General features: G+C 40.4%; 1 protein-coding gene across 1 annotated transcript in view; it reads left to right on the top strand.

Annotated features, from left to right (window-relative positions):
- The window catches only part of pcsk2 (proprotein convertase subtilisin/kexin type 2), an 84,197-nt gene that overhangs the window by 36,843 nt on the left and 19,722 nt on the right, over positions 1-27,632 (top strand). Inside the window, exons 7-11 of the mRNA XM_014154627.3 lie at positions 901-989; positions 3,203-3,378; positions 20,091-20,306; positions 21,985-22,085; positions 24,095-24,322. Of these exons, the coding sequence (XP_014010102.1) occupies positions 901-989; positions 3,203-3,378; positions 20,091-20,306; positions 21,985-22,085; positions 24,095-24,322 (810 nt within the window). The remainder of the gene's footprint in view (positions 1-900; positions 990-3,202; positions 3,379-20,090; positions 20,307-21,984; positions 22,086-24,094; positions 24,323-27,632) is intronic.

A 27,632-nucleotide genomic window follows, 5' to 3' on the forward strand; every position in this document is an offset into this window, starting at 1 on the left:
GGATGAGTAGGCAACCTTGCTTTTCATTCCAGTGATGTAAATCTACCTAGACAATGCACTCTGTGAGATCTTCTACAGGTATGAGAGATACACAGAGATACGGTGGCTAGATTGGCATTTGTCCACTCTCTCCTGTCTGCAGTGCTCACAGGGGCGACCTCATGTCCGATAGCGCTGTATCTTTCTCCCATCACCAACTCAGACTTCATGACCCACTGCTGCCGAGGGCACCTCAAGGACTAGACGATTAAACATAGAGAACACCATCCAACCTCACTGCTCTCCTCTCTTCGCCACACATATATGTGTGTGTGTGTGTGTGTGTGTGGTGAAGCGTCGCCGCTGCTGAATTAGTGCAGTGCAGGACTCAGTGGCTAATTAGCTGTTTGTTATAAATAGCAGACTTTCTGTGGCAAAGCATGCTGGGAAAGCCGAGAGGGCTCACTGCAGCTACCCTGTGGGAAGCCCCCACACACACAAACACACACACACAGACACATAGGCATGTGCGCACACACACAACGCAAGTTTGTCTTCGTATGACCTTTTAAAATGCCATCTCCTCAACCTACCATCAGATGTTAATGCAAATCTGAGATTCTACCAATTTCTTAATCTTCTTTCGAATGAATGTGGTAGGAATTGTTGAAGCTAATGTTATCCAGGTGGCGCAATGGACTGATTCCTCATTCTAATTCTTATTGATTTGTGCCCCAAAATGCCATGGCCCGTCTTCCAACCGGTAATCCTATTCCTGATAGACATAATAGGTTCACAGAGAAGTCACAAAGTCTACAACAGGTGGTTAAAGACCTGTTACATTGACCTAATACATTGATTCCCAATATGTTTTCCAACCTTAGCCCGTTCCCCAATCTATCTGTGTGTTTCTGTGTGTAGTCATGGAACAAGGTGTGCTGGTGAGGTGTCTGCAGCAGCCAACAACAACATCTGTGGAGTGGGAGTGGCCTACAACTCTAAGGTGGCAGGTATGTAGACTACTCTAATACTGTGGTAAGTAACAGCTGGCTTGGATGTAAAAGTACTAGTGATCACAGTCATTTTTGAAAACTTGTAAAAGTGGCAGTCATAATAACCGAGACCGGTGCAAAACATAGGGTGGAAGGAAACTTTCTCCCGTTCACACCTATCCAATGCTTTTTAACTTTAGTAGTAGATGTAAGAAGAATCAAGTTGGCTACATAGCCATTTTTTCCGCCCTTGTAGCTAGTGATAGCTGGTGACAGTGATCAAAGATTATCTACACTGAGGATACCAAACATTAGGAACACCTTCCTAATATTGAGTTGCACCTTCCCCTTTTGCCCTCAGAACAGCCTCAATTCGTCGGGACATGGACTCTACAAGGTGTCGAAAGCGTTGCACAGGGATGCTGGCCCCTGTTAACTTCCCACAGTTGTGTCAAGCCTTGCACCTACTACCATACCACCTTCTGAATGGCACACATACACAATCAATGTCTCAATTTTCATCTATACTGATTGAAGTGGATTTAACAAGTGACATCAATAAGGGATCATAGCTTTCACCTGGATTCACCTGGTCAGTCTATGCCATGGAAAGAGCAGGTGTCCTTAATGTTTTGTACAATCAGTGTATATACTGACAAGATACTGGACTTACTGCTCTAACAATGGGAATACATGTCTGCAGGCGGAATCAAAATGACTACAACATCGATAGAGACAATTCCATGCTTCCTCTGCTTATTGAGTTCACCCTATGATTTGGCTCTATAGAGTACAATAAAATAACTTTTCATGATTTGATTTGTCCTCTATTGTCCAGAAACCTGGCATCAGTTCAGTTTGTCGTCTAGTGTATCTACAAACTGGCAACACTTTGCTTTGTGTGGAATTACAATTTCCAGTGGAGAGACAACTTCATCAATATGTTGTTAATTTAACCTTGAATCCCTACATTTCCATAAAGGTTGAAAGGAGAAAGGAAAGCGCCCTTATGAAGGCTTTGATGTTAAAATGTATTGTTTTGGAGATTTCATTATGTTAACATCACTTTTCCTCCAAATAGATTCATCAAGTGTGGCTGAATACGTTTTGTACAGTGAAGGCTCCTCAGAGGAGGAATTACTCAGTGAATTTCATAAAAATAAAAATAGATAAAACTATACTAAATATATTCACGTCACCAAATATGTAATTAAAACACACTGTTTCGCAATGAAGATCTGCAATAGATCTGCAATACAACACCTAGGAGGCTCCTGGTTCTCTCCCCCTTCCATAGACTTACAGTAATTATGACGACTTCCGGAGGACGTCCGCCAACCTATCAGAACTGACATGTTGTCCACTCAATCAAAGGATCAGAGAATGAATCTAGTACTGAAAGCATAAGCTACAGCTAGCTAGCACTGCAGTGCATAAAATGTGGGAGTAGTTGACTCAAAGAGAGGGAAAGACAATAGTTGGTCATTTTTTAACAAATGTATTTATTTTAAAAAATGTAGGAGAAGCCGCAGAGAGAGAGACAGAGACAGAGAGAGAGCTATAGTTTGTTGTATTTTTTTCACTTTCACTTACTTAGCTAGTTAATGCAGCTAGCTAACTTATCCTACTCAAACACCTGGCTCAAACAGAGAGGAATGCTATTTATGTTAGCTATGTTAGTTATTATAATTATTATAGTCAAGCCATAAACAAGATTCCCAGCTAGCACATAACTTTCTGAGAAGCATATGTTACTTAGAGCTTGATGAGAGTGTGGTTGTCATATGGTTATATTGCATACAACCTTCCAACAACTTTGTGGGAATGGTGCAGGATAGTTGCTTGGCTTTGGTGCATTTTCAGCACATTTTTGGATTTAAAAAAAATATATATTTCATTACGTTTCCTAAAAGGTCAAACATGGTTACATTTCATTTCAATGTTGATAACCTATAATTTCCATTCAAAGAGTGTTAATAAAACCTCCCAGGAAGACTTTCAAGGAACCATAATAAACATTCTCAGAACCTCCCAGCAAACTAAAAAGAAACATTCTCAGAACGTTTAAAAAAACATTCAGATTTGCCAGTCAGGAAACGTATGGTTTGTTCCCATAACCAGTTTGAAATCAAAAACAGGAACCAAATGTGCTAGCTGGGGATATTCAGTCAAAAGTGGCTTAGAATTGTAATAGTGTGTACCTTACACTCTCTGTTCTCCTCCTCCCCCAGGTATCCGCATGCTAGACCAACCCTTCATGACGGACATCATCGAGGCATCGTCCATCAGCCACATGCCCCAGGTCATTGACATCTACAGTGCCAGTTGGGGGCCCACCGATGACGGCAAGACTGTAGACGGACCCCGAGAGCTCACTCTGCAGGCCATGGCTGACGGAGTCAACAAGGTACTCACACACGCACATGCACACACACACAAACACAAACACAAAAACACTGGTCTGACTGGGGATAGCAGGGTTGTAGAGTACTTGTCTTACTCAGATAACTGGGTTCTTTGAAGAGGCACACAGTACATGAGACTCAAGTCACAAAATAGGAAAAAGAACAGCTTTACACAAGAACAGCCTTGCTGTTAGACACTTTCAGAGACACCCTGGAACACACTGTTATTTAGCATACTGCCTGTGCCAGTGGCAATTAGCTGCTTGATTAATCATAATACCACATGCAGAGGGGTGGTCTGGTCTGCTTTGACCAGATCTCAAGCAGCGTTGCTGAATAGGTGCAAAATGTGTTCTAAGCCTGGCTAAGATAAGCACAACTAATCAAGCAGTATTTCACTCAGCCTTCTAATATATATATATATATATATATATATACACACACAATATATACACCATTACGTAGGTTAGGCAGGGTGCACATTGTAAAACAACAAAAAAAGTACCTTATTTTCCATCAACCCAAGATGAGAATCATTCAATTAGCATTTTTTCCATTGAACAGCCATGCATGTTTCCTCAATTCTCTTCAACAGTTAGGGAACACTTGTCACCCCCACCCTGGTCCAATCACTTCACTCTAAACGAGTCACTTAGTTTGCATCTTGAGCGAGGCGGCTTCGTTTTGCAAATTGACGTGGATAATGGAAACAAATCACACGGAATGTTCCGGGACGGCGCTAGATATATGAGAGTGCTTGTTGGAGCGCCGGAGACAGAAGCCGTGCACATATGTGATCTCACCGTATTTCAAACAGCACTTTGCAATGTAAATGGAAAGGGAGGAATAGATGTGGAGAGAGGGACACGTACATAACTCTGGTGAACCTAGATCCTCCACAAATAAACAGAAGGGTTTTGAGATGCAGACACCTCTGGTGCTAAATCTTCAACTGGAGTGGGATACTAAGTGTTTCATATCACCCAACTGGGCACAAACTGGTTGAATCAACATTGTTTCAACGTAATTTGTCAACATATTGTGATGTGGAATCTAAGTGGAAATACTGTACATTGGATTTGAAAAAGTAATCACCGTAAACTGTTGTTCCGAGGATGAAATTTAAACCACAGGATTATGTCATTATGGTAACCAAATGTCAACACAGACAAACCTTTTACAACATTTGTTGAATTTGTACCTTTAAACCAGATTTTCTAAATTATATCTCATTCAGAAAATAAACTATAGGCTTGGCAGCACCTCCTACTAGATCTATCAACATCTACCCTTTGGTCTCCCATCCAAGGTTTTAACCAAGCCCAACCTTGCTTATCTATGATATTTGTTACTGACTATTACCAATGTACTATCGTGAGAATGAATGTTGAGAAATCTCCACTTAAAAAAAAAAAAAATAGAATCACTGTTGCTTTCGAAGCCATTACAAAGGGTAGGTTTAACAGAGCAAATGAAATGTGACCGTACTTTATCACTCATAAGTCAATGATGCTATTTAGTCCTCTAGCGTTTGTAAAGTCATCAACAGAAATCACTTCAATTCAACCCAGAATTCAACTAAAAATAGACAATACAATAGGTCTAAGGTTTCAAGCTCTGGATTACATTTAAAATGTGATAATATTTAGTGATGTTGAATTGTGTGTTGTTGTCAACGCAACCAAATATAAACATTTGAAGGATTTGTATCTTCTGCTTAGAAAATTCCATCTGTGCCAATAATTAGCCTGGCTTTAATTCCAGTTTGTCAAAAATTAATCATCTGTGCCAATAATTAGCCTGGCTTTAATTCCAGTTTGTCAAAAATTAATCATTAGATTCACATCTCCACCTCAACCAAAAATCCAAGTTAAGGAGTAGGACTAAATCAAATCTAACTTTATTTTAAAAGGAATTTAAAGTTTGATTTTAATTTGATTTAGTCCTATTCTTTTGAGGACTAACTCAGTGGTTACTGTAACAATACATTTCTTTTTATGTAATCATATAAAGCGTGCATGATAAGGATAGCATACAAAGATCGTCACAGGTCTGTGGATCTTCACAATTGCTGTAATAATATGTGCAGAATCTTGAACAGCCTTGGTCATTTGAACCATGCACTTTTAATGTAATCTCAACTGCAATCCAGGTCATTTGGTTCTTCTATTAGATGAAGCACAGTGATAACATTCTCATCTGTTGTACAAATAAACAAAATATCTGGAATTTGGTTGTACATTTAGATGGTTGAAAGCATAGTGATACACACTGGAAATTCAACTAACTTTGTCTGTCTTTTTGAGTGGGTGAGTCTAGGTTGTAATCTCATTGATAAACGTCTCAACCAAATATTACCCAATTATCCATGTTGAAATGACATAGTGTGCCCAGTGAAAGCCAGTTTGTCATCCCAAAACTGTTTTATGATCCGGATATGTTGTTTGCTCTTCTTCAATTCACATGGTGTATCTGTATCGTATCTGATTGATTGTTATGGTCGAGAAGAGAGTCACTATAATAGAGAGAGAGAAAAAATAAGATGGTTTGGAACAATATAATACAATGCAATACCTTATGATTGAAAACAGACATTGCCCTCTTGGAACACTAAGTTCCCTTTTCTTAGCCCCTTTCTCAACCCATTACTGAAATTACCAACCAGTATGCTAATTCGGATTAGATTGGGATTGGGTTCAACAGGGCTCAATTAGATTTGTAATTTTACACCCATGGACAAATTCCATATTCAATTGCATTAACCGGAAATGGAACTGACCCTGGCTTTGATGCTGAGGGTCAAGCTCAGTGGCTTTTCCGCCACATTGCCTCTCTGTATCAACTCCTATGAGCTCGGTGGCTTTTCCATCACATTATCTCTCTGTATCCACTCGTGTGAGCTCAGTGGCCATACATGTAAGGAGAGGAGAAAAGGATAGCAATCAAGAGAACTAATAGTATCCGACTGGGCACACCACATAATTTCAACCTGACTAATTGGGTAATATTTGATCAATGACATTAAATCAAGTCAAATTCTATTGGTCACATACAGTACACATATTTAGCAGATGTTATTGTGGTTGTAGCAAAATGCTTGTGTTCCTAGATCCAACAGTGCAGTAGTATCTAACAATTCCCAACAATACACACAAATCTAAAAGTAAAATAATGGAATTAAGAAATACACTGTATAAATATTAGGACGAGCAATGTCGGCGTGGCCTTGACTAAAATACAGTAGAATACAGTATATACATATGAAATGTATAAAACAGTATGTAAACATTTATTAAAGTGTCTAGTGTTCCATTATTAAAGTGACCAGTGATTCCATGTCTATGTACATAGGTCAGCAGACTCTATGGTGCAAGGATGAGTAACCGGGTGGTAGCCGGCTAGTGATGGCTATTTAACAGTCTGATGGCCTTGAGATAGAAGCTGTTTTTCAGCCTCTCTGTCCCATCTTTGATGCACCTGCACTGACCTCGCCTTCTGGATGATAGTGGGGTGAACAGGCAGTGGCTCGGGTGGTTGATGTCCTTGATGATCTTTTTGGCCTTCCTGTGACATTGGGTGCTGTAGGTGTCCTGGAGGGCAGACAGTGTGCCCCCGTTGATGAGTTGGGCAGACCGCATTACCCTCTGGAGAGCTCTGCGGCTGCGGAAGGTGTAGTTGCCTTACCAGGCAATGCTACAGCCCGACAGGATGCTCTTAATTGTGCATCTGTTGCGCCTTCTTCACCACACTGTCTGTGTTGTGGACAATTTCAGATTATCAGTGATATGTACGCAGAGGAACTTGAAGCTTTTCACCTTTTCCAATGCAGTCCCGTCGATGTCGATAAGGGCTTGCTCCCTCTGCTGTCTCCTCAAGTCCACTATCAGCTCCTTCGTTTTGTTGACTTTGAGTGAGAGGTTATTTTCCTGGCACCGCTCCGCCAGGGCCCTCGCCTCCTCCCTGTATGCTGTCTCGTCATTGTTGCTGTCTCGTCAGGCCTACTACTGTTCCGTCTGAAACTTGATGATTGAGTTGGAGGCGTGCGTGGGTGAACAGGGAGTACAGGGGGGCTGAGCACCACCCTTGTGGGACCCCTGTGTTGCGGATGTGTGTGGTGGAGGTGTTGTTTCCTACCTTCACCACCTGGGGGCGGCCCGTCTGGAAGTCCAGGACCCAGTTGCACAGGGCAGGGTTCAGACCCAGGGCCCCAAGCTTAATGATTAGCTTGGAGGGTACTATGGTGTTTAAGGCTGAGCTATAGTCAATGAACAGCATATGTAAATGTAAATGTAAAATGTAAATGTAACAGCATTCTTACATAGGTATTCCTATTGTCCAGATGGGAGAGAGCAGTGTGCAATGCGATGGCGATTGCATCGTCTTTGGATCTATTGGGGCGGTAAGTAAATTGAAATGGGTCAAGGGTGTCAGGTACGGTGGAGGTGATATGATCCTTAGCTAGCCTTTCAAAGCACTTCATGATGACAGAAGTGAGTGCTACAGGGCAATGGTAATTTAGTTCAGTTACCTTTGCTTTCTTGGCTACAGGAACAATGGTGGACATCTTGAAGCAAGTGGGGACAGCAGACTGGGATAGGTAGAATATGTCTGTAAACACTCCAGCCAGCTGGTCTGTGCATGCTCTGAGAACATGGCTAGAGATTCCGTCTGGGCCTGCAGCCTTGCAAGGGTTAACACTCGTAAACATCATACTCACGTCGGCCACGGAGAATGAGAGCCCACAGAAGGTGTTTAGCTTGTCTGGGAGCAAGACGTCAGTGTCCGCGACGTGGCTGGGTTGCCCTATGTAACCCATGATTGTCTGTAGACCCTGCCACCTATGCAGTATTTCTTTATTGCCTTTTTGCAAACAGCATGCATTGTTTTAGAATATTTTTATTCTGTACTGGCTTCCTTCTCGTCACTCTGTCAATTAGGTTAGTATTGTGGAGTAATAACAATGTTGTTGTTCCATCATCAGTTTTCTCCTATCACAGCCATTAAACTCTGTAACTGTTTTAAAGTAACCATTGGCCTCATGGTGGAATCCCAGATGATTTCCTTCCTCCCCGGCAACTGAGTTAGGAAGGACGCCTGTATCTTTGTAGTGACTGTGTGTATTGATACAACATCCAAAGTTTAATGAATAACTTCACCATGCTCAAAGGAATATTCAATGTCTGCTTTTTTTACCCATCTACCAAAAGGTGCTGATCTTTGCGAGGTATTGGAAAACCTCCCGGGTCTTTGCGGGGTAATTTGTGTTTGAAATACACTGCTCGACTGAGGGACCATACAGATTATTGTATGTGTGGGATACAGCGCTGAGGTAGTCATTCAAAATTCATGTTAAACAGTATTATTATACACAGAGTGAGTCCATGCAACTTATGTGACATGTTAAGCCCATTTTTACTCCTGAACTTATTTAGGTTTGCCATAACAAAGGGGTTGAATACTTATTGCCTCAAGACATTTCAGCTTTTCAGGATGAATTGAAACAATATCTGTTGATGACTTTGCAAATGTTATATACTGTAGTCTAAAATAAAATCATTGATGATATACTGTATGACTGATAGGGTGTGGTCAGATGTAATTTGCTCTTTTAAACCTACCCTTTGGAATGACTTTGATAGCAACAGTAAACGTATTTCGTTTTTAAGTGGAGATCACTCTACAATTATTCTCACACACATTGATAGCACATTGTCCAGTAGGAGGTGATGCCCAGCCTATATACAGTTGAAGTCGGAAGTTTACATACACTTAGGTTGGAGTCATTAAAACTCCACACATTTCTTGTTAACAAACTAGTTTTGGCAAGTCGGTTAGGACATCTACTTTGTGCATGGCACAAGTAATTTTTCCATTAATTGTTTACAGACAGATTATTTCACTTATAATTCACTGTATCACAATTCCAGTGGGTAAGAAGTTTACATACACTAAGTTGACTGTACCTTTAAACAGCTTGGAAAATTCCAGAGAATGATGTCATGGCTTTAGAAGCTTCTGATAGGCTAATTGACATAATTTCATGTATTTCAAGGCCTACCTTCAAACTCAGTGTCTCTTTGCTTGAATCATGGGAAAATCAAAAGAAATCAGCCAAGACTTCAGAAAGAAAATTGTAGACCTCCACAAGTCTGGTTCATCCTTGGGAGCAATTTCCAAACACCTGAAGGTACCACATTCATCTGTACAAACAATAGTACGCAAGTATAAACACCATGGGACAAACGCAGCCGTCATACCGCTCTGTCTCCTAGAGATGAACGTACTTTGGTGTGAAAAGTGCAAATCAATCCCAGAACAACAGCAAAGGACCTTGTGAACATGCTGGAGGAAACAGGTACAAAAATATCAATATTTTTGGAGGAAGGAAAATTATGTGGATATATTAAAGCAACATCTCAACACATCAGTCAGGAAGTTAAAGCTTGGTCGCAAATGGTTCTTCCAAATGAACAATGACCCCAAGCATACTTCCGAAGTTGTGATAAAATGGCTTAAGGACAACAAAGTCAAGGTATTGGAGTGGCCATCACAAAGCCCTGACCTCAATCCCATAGAACATTTGTGGGCAGAACTGAAAAAGTGTGTGCGCGAGCAAGGAACCCTACAAACCTGACTCAGTTACACCAGCTCTGTCAGGAGGAATGGGCCAAAATTCACCCAACTTATTGTGGGAAGCTTGTGGAAGGTTACCCGAAATGTTTGACCAAGTTAAACAATTTAAAGGCAATGCTACCAAATACTAATTGAGTGCATGTAAACTTCTGACCCACTGGGAATGTGATGAAAGCAATAAAAGCTGAAATAAATAATTCTCTCTACTATTATTCTGACATTTCACATTCTTAAAATAAAGTGGTGATCCTAACTGACCTAAGACAGGGAATTTTTACGAGGATTAAATGTCAGGAATTGTGAAACTGAGTTGAAATGTATTTGGCTAAGGTGTATGTAAACTTCCGACTTCAACTGTATTGTTTTTTTTTCTTTTCTGATAGTGGATATAATGTTGAAGATCTGACGTTGTTTTAAAGGAACAAATGCAACATATTTTATTTAAGGTTTGTGTATGTTGACATTTGGTTACCATAATGACATAATCCGGTGATAGAAATGCTACCCTTTTTTCAAATCCAATGTATTTCAACATAAATTCCACGTCACAATACGTTGACAAATTAAGTTGAAACAATGTTGATTCAACCAGTTTTTGCCCAGTGGGATACAGCTCTGGTATTTGTTTGTACAACCAGGAATGGCTCCCTCCCACAACTCTCCACATTATTAGCTCAACAGCTAGAGCTAATGAGTAAACAATTATAGTGCTTTGATTAAACCTGAGATTTGTTTTGGTTGGTTTGTGACACTAGCACTAAAATACACTTTATCTGTACTGTTGCTGGAGTGAATAAAATACTGTCTTTCTTTCACTCTCCAACATGCATATTTTTCCCTCTGTAACATCTTTCCTCTGCACGACTCTTCAAACTCCCACCTCCTCTTTCTCGCGTTCTTTATGTAACTGATTGTCAGCAACAGAGGATGAGAGCTATCATAACACAAAGATGTTTCAGGTATTAGAGCTTGAGGAAAATAAACTACAAACGAAAAGCTTGACACTGGTGTTTCTCTACATGATACCGTTATGGATGTCTCTCTGACAAGGTAGCTACAGGTCTTGGTATAAAAACCATCAAATCTGATCATCCAGAGGCGGAAATAACTTAACCCAACTATGAAAGCTGCCAGAGAGCAAGAGAACATTGCTCACATCCGCTATGACAGGCTCATTGTCCACCTTCCCTCCCAAATGCCTGGGAGAAATGAGAGAGCCTCAGGGTCAGTAGTTTCAGCCTAACATCACACACAGACATTTATTTATGTTGTCTCCAATTTATATCTATTGCTGATAAACTACCAAGGAAAGGGATAAGAATAGCCCATATTAATATATGTAGCCTTAGAAATAATGTTAATGAAAGCATTAACTTGTTAACATCAACATTAATAAACTTGCCATCTCTGAAACTCACTTAAATCATTCCCTTGATGATACAGCAGTAGCAATACAAGGATATAAGATCTACAGAAAGGAATGCCTATGGGGGAGGTGTTGCTGTATATGTTCAGAGCCTTATTCCTGTGAACTTAGCGAAGATCTCATGTCAAATGTTGTTGAAGTGTTGTGGTCGCAAGTTTACATCTAAAGCCTCTTTTTTGGGGGGTGCTGATATAGGCCACAAAGTGCTAACAGTCAGTATTTGGATAAACCTGTATGTGTGCAATGCTTGATAATGTGTGTGATGTTAACAGAGACGTCTATTTCCTGGGTGACCTGAACACTGACTGGTTAGCAACTAGCTGTTCTCTCAACAGGAAGCTTGTAACTGTGACCCAAGAGGAAGCTGTAATATGACCCAGGTTATCACTCAACCAATTAGAGAGCATACCAATAGTGTTGGATCTGTGACATCCACTTGTATTGATATCTTCACTAACGCTGCAGCGCTTTGCTCCAAAGCAAAATACATTTCCATTGGCTGTAGTGACCATTACATTGTGGAAATAACAAGAAAAGCCAAAGTGCCAAAGGTTGGGCCTAAAGTAATTTATAAGAGATCATACAAAATGTTTACTCAGGTTTATTTTGATGAAAATGTAAAGTTTGTTGGTATGATGTGTATGAGGAAGTGAATATAAATTTAGCACTGGAAGTATTTGTAAAATGATTCATACCAATTGTTGACAAGCATGCACCTGCACTAACTGTGAGAACTGCTTAAAGAAAAATGCAAAAGAGGTGGCAAACTAGTCAGGCTGCTCAACATACTGTAAATTGAGAAATGTTGTGACTAAACTTAACAATCATTTAAATAAATTATATTACCAATCAAAGATAAATTACAAAAAACACAATGAAAAAATACTTTGGATTACTTTAAATTATATCAACTGCAGAAAACCCAGTTCATCTCTATCATTCATTGAAGTTGATGGGTTATTTATGTTGCCAATCATTTCAATCACTATTTCACTAATAAAGTGGAAAAACTCAGAAGTGAGATGACAACATTGATCATCATATTTTTGTATAAAAGATCTACTAATGAAAAGAAGGATTACTGTTTTGAATATGGTCACGTTAGTATGGAAGAGGTGGAAAAACTATTGTTATCCATCAATAATGATAAGCCACCAGGTATAGACAACCTTGATGGGAAACTATTGAGAATGGTAGCAGACTGTCTTGCCACCCCTATTTGCTATTTGTTTAACTGAAGCCTAAAGGAGTGTGTGTGTCCACAGGCATGGAAGGAAGCTAAAGTAAATCCACTGCCTAAAAATAGGAAAGCACCCTTTGCTGGTTCTAAAAGCCACCCACTCAGTTTGCTGTCAGTTCTTAGTAAACTGAAGAGGATTGTGTTTGGCAAAATACAATGCTATTTTCACAGAACAAGTTAACTACTGACTTTCAGCATGCATACAGAGGTCACTCAACTTGTACTGCACTGACTTAGATGACTGATGATTGCTTAAAAGAAATGCATAATAAGATGATAGTTGGAGCTGTACTGTTAGATTTCAGTGCAGCCTTTGATATTATTGATCATAAATTGTTATTAAAAAACTAACTTGCTATGGCTTTACATCACCTGCCATCACATGGTTGGAGAGTTATTTATCCAATAGGACCCAGAGAGTGTTTTTCAATGGAAGTTTCTCTAACATCACATATGTACAGTGCGGTGTCCCTCAGGGCAGTTTCCTTGGGCCATTACTCTTCTTTATTTTTACAAATTATTTTCCATTGGTCTTACACAAAGCTAGAATGACTATGTGTGCAGATGATTCCACACTCGACATGTCAGCACCCAAAGCCAGTGAGCCCACTGAAATTCAAAATAAGGAGTTACAGTCAGTATCAGAATGGGTGATTAATAATAAACTGGTCTTAAATACATTTAAAACTAAAAGCATTGCATTTGGTTCAAAACATTCTCTTAATTAAGATCTAAAGCTCAACTGGAGTTGTACATAAAGTGTGTGACCAGTGAGCAAGTTGAGGAAGCTAAACTCCTAGGTATAACATTGGATGGTCAATTATCATGGACAAGTGATGTTGACAAAGATGTTGTGAAGATGGGGAGCGATACTGTCATAAAAAGATATTCTGAATTTTTTACACAAAAATCAACTACTAGTTGTTCAGGCTCTGGTCTTCTCCCATCTTAGTTTTTTTTGTAAATCGCTTTGATACTATTTTCACAAGTATGTGATACATTTTCACAACTCTTATTACAAAATTTTAAACTGGTCATACTTGTAACGCAGCCAGCCTTTCATTCAAAACCTGTCATTGTGCATTCATTTGGATTGTAAACATCTCTCACCACACAACCATTGATTGAAAATATGCCTTTATTGTGAAATGTAATGAGAAATTTGTCTTAATCATCTAAATGCAACATAATGATATCTTTCTCGTTTTAATTACCAGTTAATCAAATAGCAAACAATGCAAGATACACATTTCAAATTGCCCTGAGAAATGTTGAAAGTAATATGCTATAGTACTGTACATTTTACCGTTTTCACATTAGGCAATACACTTACATTACCCAACAAAATTGACAGAAAATCTATAATTTCCATAATATCTATATAATGGGTAATCAAAAGTGTGGTCAATGAAGACATCTTCTACAATCATTCATGCCAATTTGTATATATATTTTTCAGATATAATTGCAACATAGGTGTGCTGTAGCCTGTTGGGGCTCGGGGGCAGTATTGAGAAATTTTGAAAAAAATATGTGCCCATTTTTAACTGCCTCCTACACCAACTCAGAAGCTAGGATATGCATATTATTAACACATTCGGATAGAAAACACTCTGAATTTTCTAAAACAGTTTGAATGGTGTCTGTAAGTATAACAAAACTCATATTGCAGGCAAAAACCTGTGAAAAATAGATTTAAAAAAATGTGAATTTTGTGACTGTACTATTTAGTGTCATTGTTTTATAGATACCATAGTGAGAAAGGATTCATTTCGCAACACCAACGGCTTCCACTAGATGTCAACGATCTTTATAAAGTTGTTTGAAGCGTCTATGATAAACAGAGAGCAAATTAGAATGCAAGGAAGTTGACATGTCGTCATTTCATTTTTTTGCGCCCTCGCATAAATCTGAGAAGCGTGAGTTTGTCATTAATTGTTTATCAAGACATAGGATAGGTTGTGTGAAAATATTACTGATGTTTAACGTTAAAAATGGACCAAAAGATTAATGCTAAACAAAGTTTGACATGTTTGAACGAACGTAAATAGATTATTTACTAGGTTTTTTTAGCTTTTCGGCGGGATTTTACAACCCCCCCACCACGTTTTGTGGGAGCATAATGAACGCTAACTACTTGGTGTTATTTGGACATAAATTATGAACTTTGTCAAAAGAAACCACATTTGTTCCGGACCTGGGATTCCTGGCAGTGCCTTCTGATGGAGATAATCAAAGGTAAGGGGATATTTACAATGTTATTATCGATATTAGATGATGCTAACTGTATAGCATAGCTTATTGTTCTTAGCATAGCACCCCGTTTATTGCAAAATGTGATTTCCCAGTAAAGTTATTTTGAGATCTGGCCATTCGGTAGCAATTACGAGATGATAATATATTATTCTTTGAATGACAATATTATAATTTACCAATGTTTTCGAATAGTAATTTTGTTATGTTCACCGGAAGCATTTCAGAGAAGAAAAAAATCTGAATTTCACGCTACTGTAAAATGCTGTTTTTGGATATAAATATGAACTTGATGGAACAAAAAATGCATGTATTGTATAACATAATGTCCTAGGAGTGTCATCTGATGGAGATTGACAAAGGTTAGTGCATAATTCTAGCTGGTTTCTGCTTTTGGTGACGCCTGACCTTGAATTGAAAATGGATGTTTGTACTTTTGTGGCTATGTACTGTCCTAACATAATCTAACTTTATGCTTTTGCCGTAAAGCCTCTTTGAAAATCGAACAATGTGGTTAGATTAAGGAGATGTTTCTTTTAAATTGTGTAAAATAGTTGATTGTTTGAGAAATTGAAATTATTAGATTTTTGATGTTTTGAATTTCCAGCCTTGTTAGCAATCCCGACTCGGGGTTCATTGCTAACCTGTAGCCCCAACAGGCTAATCAAATGTAAGAAATTAAATTAATGAAAATAAAACACAACGTTTATCACGCATTCATTTGTATCAAATAAGTACAAATTCATTTTTAAACAACACAATACTAATGTTTTAACTTAGGAAGAGTTCAGAAATCAATATTTGGTGGAATAACCCTGATTTTCAATCACAGCTTTCATGTGTCTTGGCATGCTCTCCACCAGTCTTTCACATTGATGTTGGGTGACTTTATGCCACTCCTGGTGCAGAAATTCAAGCAGCTCGGCTTTGTTTGATGGCTTGTGACCATCCATCTTCCTCTTGATCACATTCCAGAGGTTTTCAATGGGGTTCAGGTATGGAGATTGCACTGGCCATGACAGGGTCTTGATCTGGTGGTCCTCCACCCACACCTTGATTGACCTGGCTGTGTGGCATGGAGCATTGTCCTGCTGGAAAACCAATCCTCAGAGTTGGGGAACATTGTCAGAGCAGAAGGAAGCAAGTTTTCTTCCAGGACAACCTTGTACGTGGCTTGATTCATGCGTCCCCCCATTCCAGCGGTGCTGAAGCACCCCCAGATCATCACCGATCCTCCACCAAATTTCACAGTGGGTGCGAGTGTAACCTACACTGTGACATTGATGCTGTTGACCCGGATCGTTGGTTGCTGCGGAAAAGGAGGAGGTCAAAGGGGGGTTGAGTGTAACCGATGTGAAATGGCTAGTTAGTTAGCGGTGGTGCGCGCTAATAGCGTTTCAATCGGTGACGTCACTCGCTCTGAGACTTGAAGTAGGGTTGCCCCTTGCGTTGCAAGGGCCGCGGCTTTTGTGGCGCGATGGGTAACGATGCTTCGTGGGGTGTCAGTTGTTGATGTGTGCAAGGGTCCCTGGTTCGAGCCCAGGTTGGGGCGAAGAGAGGGACGGAACCTACACTGTTTCACGAGACACTGTGGCTTGTAGGCCTCTCTAGGTCTTGCACCCACTGTGAAATTTGGTGGAGGATCGGTGATGATCTACCTAAACATACTTGGCCCGCAGTTGTTTCACCCAGTCATTATTTCTCTCAAAAGGCACCAGGTAAATGTGTTTCATAGATATCTGGTGACTCTTCAAAAGGTGGGCGATTGTTGGTAGGTTGAGGGATGCCACATTGGCAAAGGCAGCCTGCTTTATTTTGGACAGTTGTATGTCATTCCTGGCCCCCACCATTTCCACCACTGCCCACCCCTGCTGGTCAGTCAGCTCACAGCCACCACCATGGGGTCTTCTGTCAATTCTGAGGGTAAAACTGTCAATAGATCATACTGTAAGAATACTGTAACATGTTTTGTGATTTTTCATGCATTACAATATGTAATTTACCATAAATGTAATGGTCAAGCATAGTGCATATCCTGCAGACTTTCCAGTTTTCTTGGATAAATGTTCTCATGATGGAATTTACAGTTAATCTTTTCAGATTGGGGTGCACTAATCTGGCATCCTCTGCCATGGTAAGGCTTTTGTTTACCACATGGTCAACGACGATGGCCAGGTGGCCAGTTCCCTGCCATCTGCCTCCCTCTCTCTGATGTCCACCTCTTTGACGGGTCCAATGCCCAACTCTTTGATGGGGCCCATGCCCACCTCTTTGACCTCTTTAATGGGGCCCATGCCCACCTGTTTGATGGGTCCCATGCCCACCTCTCTGACGTGCCTCTTGTCCACGATCTCTTTGATTTCTTCCTCCCCCTTACTGTCTATCCTGCTCCATGTTGAAATACATTGCAAGTGTTCACACACACCCTTTTATATGATGAACCACTGTGCTTAGCACAATGTTAAATCAATTAGCAATAACAAGTAGTCATTATGTATGGTTATCATCTAGCATATCAAATCAAATCAAATGTATTTATATAGCCCTTCTTACATCAGCTGATATCTCAAAGTGCTGTACATCATACATGTCATTTAGATGTTTATACTTTACAAACACACATTTTATTTCTGTAGTTCTAAATGTCCATTTATAGTAGACAAACCAGTTTAAAATCTATAGGTTTACCAAACAGTTAAGTGATTAACCATTAAGCACAGTTGGATTAAGTGACAGTCAAATGTATTTAAACAAATGAGAAGAGAATCATATGAAAGTATTGTGAGCATTGCATTGTGAAAGGCAATTACTTTATATGAAAGTTATTTCTAGATGAAACACTGATTAGGTTTGCTGAAAAAAGTTACTGTGTGATGTTGTACTTAGTCAATGGAAAAGGTGCTTAACGTTTAGAAAAAAACAGCCTTTTTGATGTTTTGAGTTTTGTACTAAGAGTTGGGAAATTTTACCCCATACTTGTGAAAATAGTATCAAAGCGAAAAAAAACAACTATGAATTACTGTCCGGTAATATGGTCAAGTACAGCAAAGAAAGACATAGCAAAGCTGCAACTGTCTCAAAACAGAGCAGCACACCTTGCCCTTAACTGCTGTCGTGGAAATGACCACCAGGACTTCACACCTGAAGTCAATATTCAATTAATAATTTTTTATTGACAGCAAGCTGGAGAGTTTCCAACAAACCTAATGCACCATATTGCACGTTGGTCGGGAGCTCCGTCGGGACAGTCCCATTAGTTGTCTTATAAACTGCTTACACAGACAAGTTATATATGCATGATTTACATTATTCATTATTCATAATTCATTCAAAATTTACATTTGGATCATGCATGTGACCGACCAATACCTCACGAGGCTTCTTCTCTCAAAGCTGAGACCTTAAAACGGAGATATCCCTTTCCGTTGTCAAAGCAACGTTCTGGGCGTACTGCCAAATTGCTTATACTGATAGTGAGGATTCCTCCCAGGCACGATCAATCAGTCACTTGCATGAACCCAGTCGAATTGGTTATTAGAAAAGCACAAACATAAAATGTTCCTTCACACTGCACATACAGAACTAACATCAACAACATGCATGCCAGTCTTTTCTGGTTGAGGGTTGACAAGAGATTAACTTCTCTTTTAGTTTTTATGAGAAATAATACTGTGATGAAAATTCCAGATTGTCTGCATAATCAAATAACATTCAGCCCAGACACCCATACATACAGAACACGACAAGACATGCGACCAGGGGTCTCGTCACAGTCCCCAAGTCCAAAACGTATTCACAGCAACTGACATTTTTATGTAGAGTCATGATCGCATGGAACCCCCTTCCATCTCCAATTACTCAAGCAAACAGCAAAATAACCTTTAAAAAATGGATTAAAGAACAACTCATGGAATGGAGGGGACTGTGAGGGGACACACACAAACACACGCACACAAAGACACACTCTAACACACACACTATGATTTAGTTGTATTGTTTGTATACTTTTTTTTGGTTTCATTGTTTGTATATTGTTTTATTTTAAATTTGTGTGACTTTTCTTGTCTATCAATGTGTCAGTATTTTGTTACTTGTCATGTATTGTGATTTTTGTGGACAACAGGAAGAGTAGCTGCTGCTTGTTTAAAAGCTAATAGGATCCAAATAAACAAATAAGCAATTGCAATTTTTTGCTGTATTTTTTGCTGTATTATTTGATAATAGTAACAGTGGTAATAGTCATAGTAGCAGTTGTAGGGATAGTCAGGCAATGTTGAATTATACTGAACAAAAATATAAATGCAATATGTAAAATGTTGGTCCCATGTTTCATTAGTGGAAATAAAATATCATTTTTTTTGTCATATGCACAAAAAGTTTATTTCTCTCAAATTTTGTGCACAAATGTATTTACATCCCTGTTAGTGAGCATTTCTCCTTTGCCAAGATAATCCATTCACCTGACAGGTGTCGCATATCAAGAAGCTGATTAAACAGTATGATCATTTCACAGGTGCACCTTGTGCTGGGGACAATAAAAGGCCACTCTAAAATGTGCAGTTTTGTCACACAACCCAATGCCACAGTTTTGAGGGAGCGTGCAATTGGCATGCTAAATGCAGGAATGTCCAATAGAGCTGTTGCCAGATAATTTAATGTTAATTTCTCTACCATGTCAGTTTTAGAGAATTTGGCAGTACGTCCAACCGGCCTCACAACCACAGACCACGTGGGGCCGAGGAGTATTTCCGTCTGTAATTAAGCCCTTTGAGAAAAACTAATTCTGATTGGCTGGGGCTGGCTCCCAAGTGGGTGGGCCTATGTCCTCCCAAACCCACCCATGGGTGTACCCCTGCCTAGCGATGTGAAATCCATAGATTAGGGACTCATTTATTTCTTTTTATTGACTGATATCCTTCTAGGAATTGTAACTCAGTAAAATCTTAGAAATTGTTGCATGTTGCGTTTCTATCTTTTTTCAGTATAGCATGATTGTAATCATCATTATTAGCAGTTTGTATGATAATTGTTGGAACATTGTAAAATAATGTAACTAGTTTTACTACTACAGCACTACTGCTAATGTACTGCTTCGAACTACCACTACCACTGTTTCTACCACTATCACACATCCTGAAGTCAGTTGATGTGTTGTCTTGTAGGGCCGAGGAGGGAAAGGCAGTATCTACGTGTGGGCATCTGGAGACGGCGGTAGCTATGACGACTGTAACTGTGACGGTTACGCCTCCAGCATGTGGACCATCTCCATCAACTCAGCCATCAACGATGGCCGTACGGCTCTGTACGATGAGAGCTGCTCCTCCACCCTCGCATCCACCTTCAGCAATGGGCGCAAGAGGAACCCTGAAGCTGGCGTGGTGAGTGTTGGAGAAAGAGTGTGAAAGACAGAGGGAGAGAAAAATAAAAAGAGAGCATGTGTGTGTGGTTGACCAAGTTCATCTCATTGTTATCCTCAGTCTGAGTACATTGAGTACACTTAGCGCTCAGATTTGTATGATTTCTATCCCTGAATCCAACCCTACAAAGACAAGGTTGCATAATGATATGGTCTTTTCAGCCAACTTTCCATTGTTCTGTGTCGTTATGAGACATTAACTATTCACTGAAGACTGAATACCTGTCCTTAGTTGTATGCAGTCTTTCTCTGTGATTGATTGAGGGATTGTTCTATTCTCTTTCATTTGAACAATCCCCAGAGATGGAAACACGGTATTCAATCTATTCCTTATTTCAATGTATGTCAGCCCATTCAGCAGAAGAAAAGCTCTGGGAAGAGACAGGGGAGGTTATAAGCCTGTGATTTCACTGGGGGTGTGAAATATCAGGTGGAGATTGAGGGGGCAGATGTGTGATCAGTTATACATCCCTCTTTCTAACACAGTGTAACAAAGAACATCTGGGGTCCTCGAAGTATCAGGCACTGAGATAGACAGCTCACAATCTAGTGGTCCCTGATTAATGTCTCCTCATGGTTTAGTTTTCATGGATAATAAAAGAACATAGAAAAGAGGACTGGAAGGAGGGAGATTGTTAAATCCTTTTCATCTCTGCTTACTGTCAAACAGGATATACAAGTTTAAAATAGGATTTTACTTTAAGGAAGATGTAGACTAGACACAGTACATTTTACTATTGTTCCCCATTTGTAGATTGTATGTGGTCTGGGATTTGTTCAGGTTATTGTTCATTTCAGAATACATAGAAGATATATCGAGAACAAACTCTGTCCCTGAAATGATCTGTAGGTCTAGAAGACAAGCCAGTTGCTCAACAACCCTATGACTGTTTCATATCTGTCATCAGAGTAGAGGATTGGGACAATGACTTAGCAGAGACATATGGGCTACAACTGTCTGCTTTGTTGTTATTTCAGTATTTATCTGGGGAATTGTGTCACCGGGCAGAGTTATCACAGAACATTGTGTGAATCATCTGTGCCTTAGATAAATGCTCTGAGAGAGAGAGAGAGAGAGAGAGAGAGAGAGAGAGAGAGAGAGAGAGAGAGAAAAGACCATCTGACCTTGATGGTCATACTAATCCCTTTCACTCACTCTTTTGAGTTTTCTCTTGCCACTTTGCCCCACGGTAGCTTGTTCTCCTATTGTTTTGTTGTTCTGTAATTCGTAGGCAACTTTTTAAGAAAGCACTATATAAATACAATGTGATTTGATCGTGTTCAGTCAAGGCTACTCAATCATAGAGAATATTCTGACAAATAAATCCCCCTCTCTGTGTATTGATTTTCAAGAGATGTCTCTCTCCAATATGAGAACCATATTTGGTATTTTGACTTTCACCAGGAAGCCAATGACGGTTGAGAGAGACAGGAATTCCCACGTGTGCTTCTCTCTCTCTCTGACTAATTGTATATTATCTCTGATTATCTGTAATTAAATTACACATTATGAATCACATGTTTACTGAATAATTTGCATTTTTGAAGTCTTCTCTTCTCCACTTTCCCCTCCACTCCTCTCATTGAATGTTGTTATCCCACTGATATGATTACAGTCTTCCATGGTTGTGTTATACCAGGCCACCACAGACCTATATGGAAACTGCACCCTGCGCCACTCTGGAACATCAGCAGCAGCTCCTGAAGCAGCCGGAGTGTTTGCCTTGGCATTGGAGGCCAAGTATGTACACACACACACACAAACGCACATTACTGGTCAGTGTCTGATGGTCTTACAATCAGAGGAGAATATGGCTACTGCTGTTCTAACTCTCTTAACATGGATGAGATGTGTTTCATAACTTCAGCTCCACACTGACTGAAACCTTGGCTCTCTCATTACATACGACCTACTCCCTTCACTGTCTTTCTCTCCCATATTCTCTCTCACTCTCCCCCCTCCGTTTCTATCCTTCTCTCCAGAACACTTCATATCTTCCTTCTTCACAGAATCACTTATTAAACAAAGCTACCATTAGGCCAACAGACCTACTCCATGAAAAAAAGGGAAAGTTGTTCGTTGTCTTGCCCAGTTATTACTAAGTCTCTGTGTTCGTGCCAGGGATACAAATCATATTTGGCCCGGCGTGTGTTCTTTATACCTCGTTACATGGCTGAAACACAAGGTTTCTATTGTAGATTTGGCCCAAAGTGCACGTTCATGTTTTATAAATTACCGAATGGCCCATATACATGAACCAGAGCGACTCAGCGCTAGCTGGTGATGTAAGATGATGGTGGAGTGTTCTCTCAGCATAGTCAGCCGGGACGCGTATGTCACGATGTTGCTGGGTGAACCGGACAAATACCTCAGCCCATTTAGACGATGATAAAATCCATAATTAATAATGCATCGTTCTGTTTTGAGGTTTTATTATGTTCAACAAAGATTACACTGTGGCAACAGCAACATTTACAAGTCTTTCATTTCATACATCATGAATTCACTGCCGATGTGAAAACTTAGCTTAATTTGGTCCTTATGGTCTCGAAAATTTTAAACATATGCTAATGAGTCAAATGGCACATTTGATCTGAATAATATAATAGATTTGACTTGATAGTTACTTTAGATACTATGGGAGCATGTAGGGTGGAGTCCTGCCTCAGACCAGAGCTAGGCCAGGCTCCAGCTGCTCCCAGAAGACTGGGATAAATTCCCAAAAACGATATAAAAGTAGTATATTCTGAACATTCTATCTCAAGTACAAGATGCAAGTACAAGGGTTTCTAGACAGGTTTCACCCAGTGCCCCCAATCGTTTTCAATCCTCTTAACTCAGACAGCCTTTTTGTCATTTTAAGGGCTGGTGTTTTTGTTCTCTATGCCATTAGCCAATGGCACAGACCAGGACTGTGTAAAGAGAAGCTGTTTGCTTAACACACAATAATGATGTTAGTGTCAGGGGCAGCGGATGCTAGCACTGGCTAGAGGTATAAAGCTGGTGTGTGTTAGTGAGTGCCGAGACCCTTTTTACTGGCCAAACACACTTGGACTGTGTGGTTTTAGGATTCAGTGAGTGTCCACAGAATAAAACTGTTGTTCCACAGTAGAGATAAGCAGTAGAGACGTGCTGCCAGCCGTCTCAAAGCAGACCCTTTAATGTTCACACATCTGAGGCGTTATCATCAAAGTGTATCAAGAGATCTTCATTCCATTCATCACTTTTATGACAAAATGCACCAGAATCCATTCAGTCTCTTCTATTGGATGTGTTGATCATTTCTCTTACTTTGTGATCTAGAAGTAGATGTAGCTGGATTTTATTTATTTTATCTTTATTTAACTAGGCAAATCAATTAAGAACAAATTCTTATTTTCAATGACAGCCTAGGAACAGTGGGTTAACTGCCTTGTTCAGAGGCAGAACGACAGATTTTTACCTTGTCAGCTCGGGGATTCGATCTTGCAACCTTTCGGTAACTAGTCCAACGCTCTAACCACTAGGTTACCTGCCGCTCTACTCCATCAGATACTTTCCTGTATTGTGCTGTGCTGTAGATGGGTGGTTTTGATAGCTTGCTTGCTTGTCAAGGTGAATAGAATAGATTCTTTAACATGTTATCATCTACTGCTCCTGTCTGTGAAGTACTGTAGTGTTGAACACTTATATTATAACCCTAATGCCTGATACACCTGGTACACACATATAACTCTCCTCTCCCTCCATCTCCCCTCCTCACCCCACAGCCCCAACCTGACGTGGAGGGACATGCAGCACCTCTCTGTGCTGACCTCCAAGAGGAACCAGCTTCATGACGAGGTGCACCAGTGGCGGAGGAACGGCGTGGGCCTGGAGTTCAACCACCTGTTTGGTTACGGTGTGCTGGACGCTGGCGGCATGGTCAAGATGGCCAAGGAGTGGAAGACCGTCCCTGAGCGTTTTCACTGCGTGGCTGGATCATTGCAGGATGTCCAGTAAGTGACTGGGTTCTCTTCAGACTTAGTAAATTACCGACCAGGCTGAAACTAGAATTAGTACTAAGATGTTAGTTTGTTTTGATAGGTTTGTTTGTATTTAGCTAACTCTGCTCCAGTACCTGACTGTGTGGTTCGTCTGCAGTTAGACCCAAATTGTTAGCTCTATCTGTCTGTAGAATAGGCCTGTGTGTTACAAAGTGCTTTGATGCTGATTACAGTGGGTTTATCTGGTCCGTGCTGTGGGGTGATAGCCTCATTGATATGATCTATACCTACCTGTTACAACTGCGTGTCTGCCCTTGGTCTCCCCGTACCTCCCTCTCGCTTTCTCATTTACTGTACCCTCTGCATCAGCCCGTTTCCGGAGCTTTGGACTTATGTCCTCCAGTGTCTCCCTGCGTGAGGCTCACAAGCACCCACACACACACACACACTATAATTAGACCCCAACACATTGCTTGGCACAGCTTGCCCTAGCAACCCTATCAATAAGACCGAGTAACAGGCGTGGAGGGACATCATGGCTGTCTGTGGGTGTGAAGGTGGATTCTATGTGTGTGTCTGGGGGGGAGGTCAGTGTGTGTGTGTGTGTGTGTGTGTGTGTGTGTGTGTGTGTGTGTGTGTGTGTGTGTGTGTGTGTGTGTGTGTGTGTGTGTGTGTGTGTGTGTGTGTGTGTGTGTGTGTGTGTGCGTGCATGTGTGTGAGTGTGACTGCTCACGTCTTCCTATGCTGACCTTTCAATAGAATATCACCCCTCTCATTTTCCTTCCTAATCTGTGGTCCACAGTTGGGACGGCCATGGCAACCAGTGTGTGTGTGTGTGTGTGTGTGTGTGTCTCAGAGGAGCCCAGTCATGGCAGAGTCAGTCGCTGGTGTGTGTGTGCCGATAAGGTGTGTATCTAAGCTCCTGTAATGACAGCCATTCAGTAAAGTGTAGAGAGGCTGCTTTTGCAAAGCATTCCTGAAGTAGGACATACCCAAATCTAACTGCCTGTAGCTCAGGCCCTGAAGCAAGGATATGCATATTCTTGATACTATTTGAAAGGAAACACTTTGAAGTTTGTGGAAATGTGAAATTAATGTAGGAGTATATAACACATTAGACCTGGTAAACTTGTTTTTTGTTTGTTTTTTGCATAATCTTTGTAATGCAAAAGAAAGGCCATACATTGACCTAGGAATCTACTTTAGATGTTGTCCAGAAGAAGGTGGCAGTGTGTGTGCAAAGTTTCAGATTGATACATTCAAAAATGAGAGCTCTACATAATATTTTGTATCAAGTCTCCCAGGTGTCCCTCATGAGTTTGCCCAAATGTACCCAAGTGGCCGAATTGGTCAACTGATAAAATCCCAGGTACATAACTATAGAGAACATACAAAAATGCTATGGTAATAAAACATTTAAGTTTACACACTCCCAGGAATGTAATACATGATGGATCATTAGCTTCGCTACAAAAAAGGTACTTACCTTCACACCTCTAAATGGCCGGGTGGGGTGGGTGTGGAGCCAGAGAGAGCAGTGGGGTCAGACTGGAGAAGCCAGTTCCTACATTTGAATGAGTGGGGGATGGACTTGAATGTGTTGTTTGAAGTTGGCTCCCACAAGTAATCTTACTCCCTACCACTATTGAAAAAATCTGTTAGAACACAAGTTTACTGTTACTTATTTTATTTAACCTTAATTTTTTATTTTAGCAGGGGGTGAAAAAATACACAACACATCTATAAACATATATAATATATAGAGTATAGGGAACACAATCGCTATAATGAAATATGTGGATCAATAGGCAATAAGATGCATAGACTATACTAATATATTGTATGCCTCATATATAGAAATCATATACAAATATCTTATATGAATATGAAACCATTTTAAAAAAATGGATTAGCACGACAAGCAAAAACGTATTTTACTTACTGATCTAAAAAAGTAAGGTTACCCCCTCCTTCCAATCTTTCTTGCGCGCAGGACTCCTCATGTCGCTCTCCCGGTCAATTTCTACAATAATCTCATCCAAATGTATATACTTGAAGTTCGATTCAGCGTTTATACTCTTAGTAGCCATGTTGTACTTTTTACGTTTTGAGAAAACTTGGTAGAAGAAAGTGAGTGCATAAGTCAATGGCTGTTACTCCTACAAAGGGCCATCACATACTCATGTAAAGCCCAGCTCATTGGCAATCTAGCTAGCTATGTTTCAAAATGATCGGTGGTCATTGAACCAAGAGACTGTCAATCAAGTGAACACAACCCGTCTCATTGGTGCATAATGATGGCTGTCCTTTGTCAGCTAATAGACGTGTTGTGTAGCCAATACGTGATGTAAAATGATGAACCAAAGTTTGGTTGCCTTCTAGTGTCTGAGGATTGCACAGAAACCGAACTTGACTGGGTGAAACAAAGTTTAGCCATTTAGATATGATAGATTGTTTTGTTGCAAGTTGAAAGAGTCGGAATTCATGCGAAACGCTCTATACAACATGGATTGTGTTATGGTATAAAAATTGATGACTGAATTTACGTATGCACCCGAAATGTTACTTGCATAGTGGAGTCTTTTGTTAAATAAGCACAGAGAGATGACACAAAGAGAGTCTGCCCTCACACACATAGACACACACGCACGCACGCACGCACGCCCACACACACACACACACACACACACACACACACACACACACACACACACACACACACACACACACACACACACACACACACACACACACACACACACACACACACACACACACCTGTAGTGAATAGACATGTGGGTGAAATGTGCTCTGCTCATATGTGGGTTGTCTGAGTCAAATACAGTGGCATGGCCATCGTTTGAAATGCAGAGGGTCTTTGATCAGAACGTTATTTTGGGCTGATATGAGGTAAAGGGAAAGGGGGGTACCTAGTCAGTTGTACAACTGAATGCATTAAACTTAAACGTGTCTTCCGCATTTAACCCAACCCTTCTGAATCAGCACTGCGGCGCAGTACAATCAGGACTCCATCTAGTACCAGTGCTACATCAAAGTGCAGCAGTCCCCATTGTGACAGTGAATGAATTATTATACAGAGCATCAGGACTGGATAGCCCCTCTGTTAATGGAGAATGTATCACATCACACACACAGATGCACGCACGCACGCACACCACTGCTTAACATCACTGACTGCTGTGTGCGTTTTGGTCCGGCTACATGGGCCAGAACTTCTGATTATCAGTCCTGCTGTTGTAGTGGCCTCGGCTCGGCTGGGTTTGGGTTTTACGATCTCTCCTCTATTCTCCTCTCCTCTGTG

The sequence above is a fragment of the Salmo salar genome, chromosome 18, assembly GCF_965601325.2.
Source record: "Salmo salar chromosome 18, fSalSal1, whole genome shotgun sequence".
In the NCBI taxonomy this organism is placed as follows: Eukaryota; Metazoa; Chordata; class Actinopteri; order Salmoniformes; family Salmonidae; genus Salmo; species Salmo salar.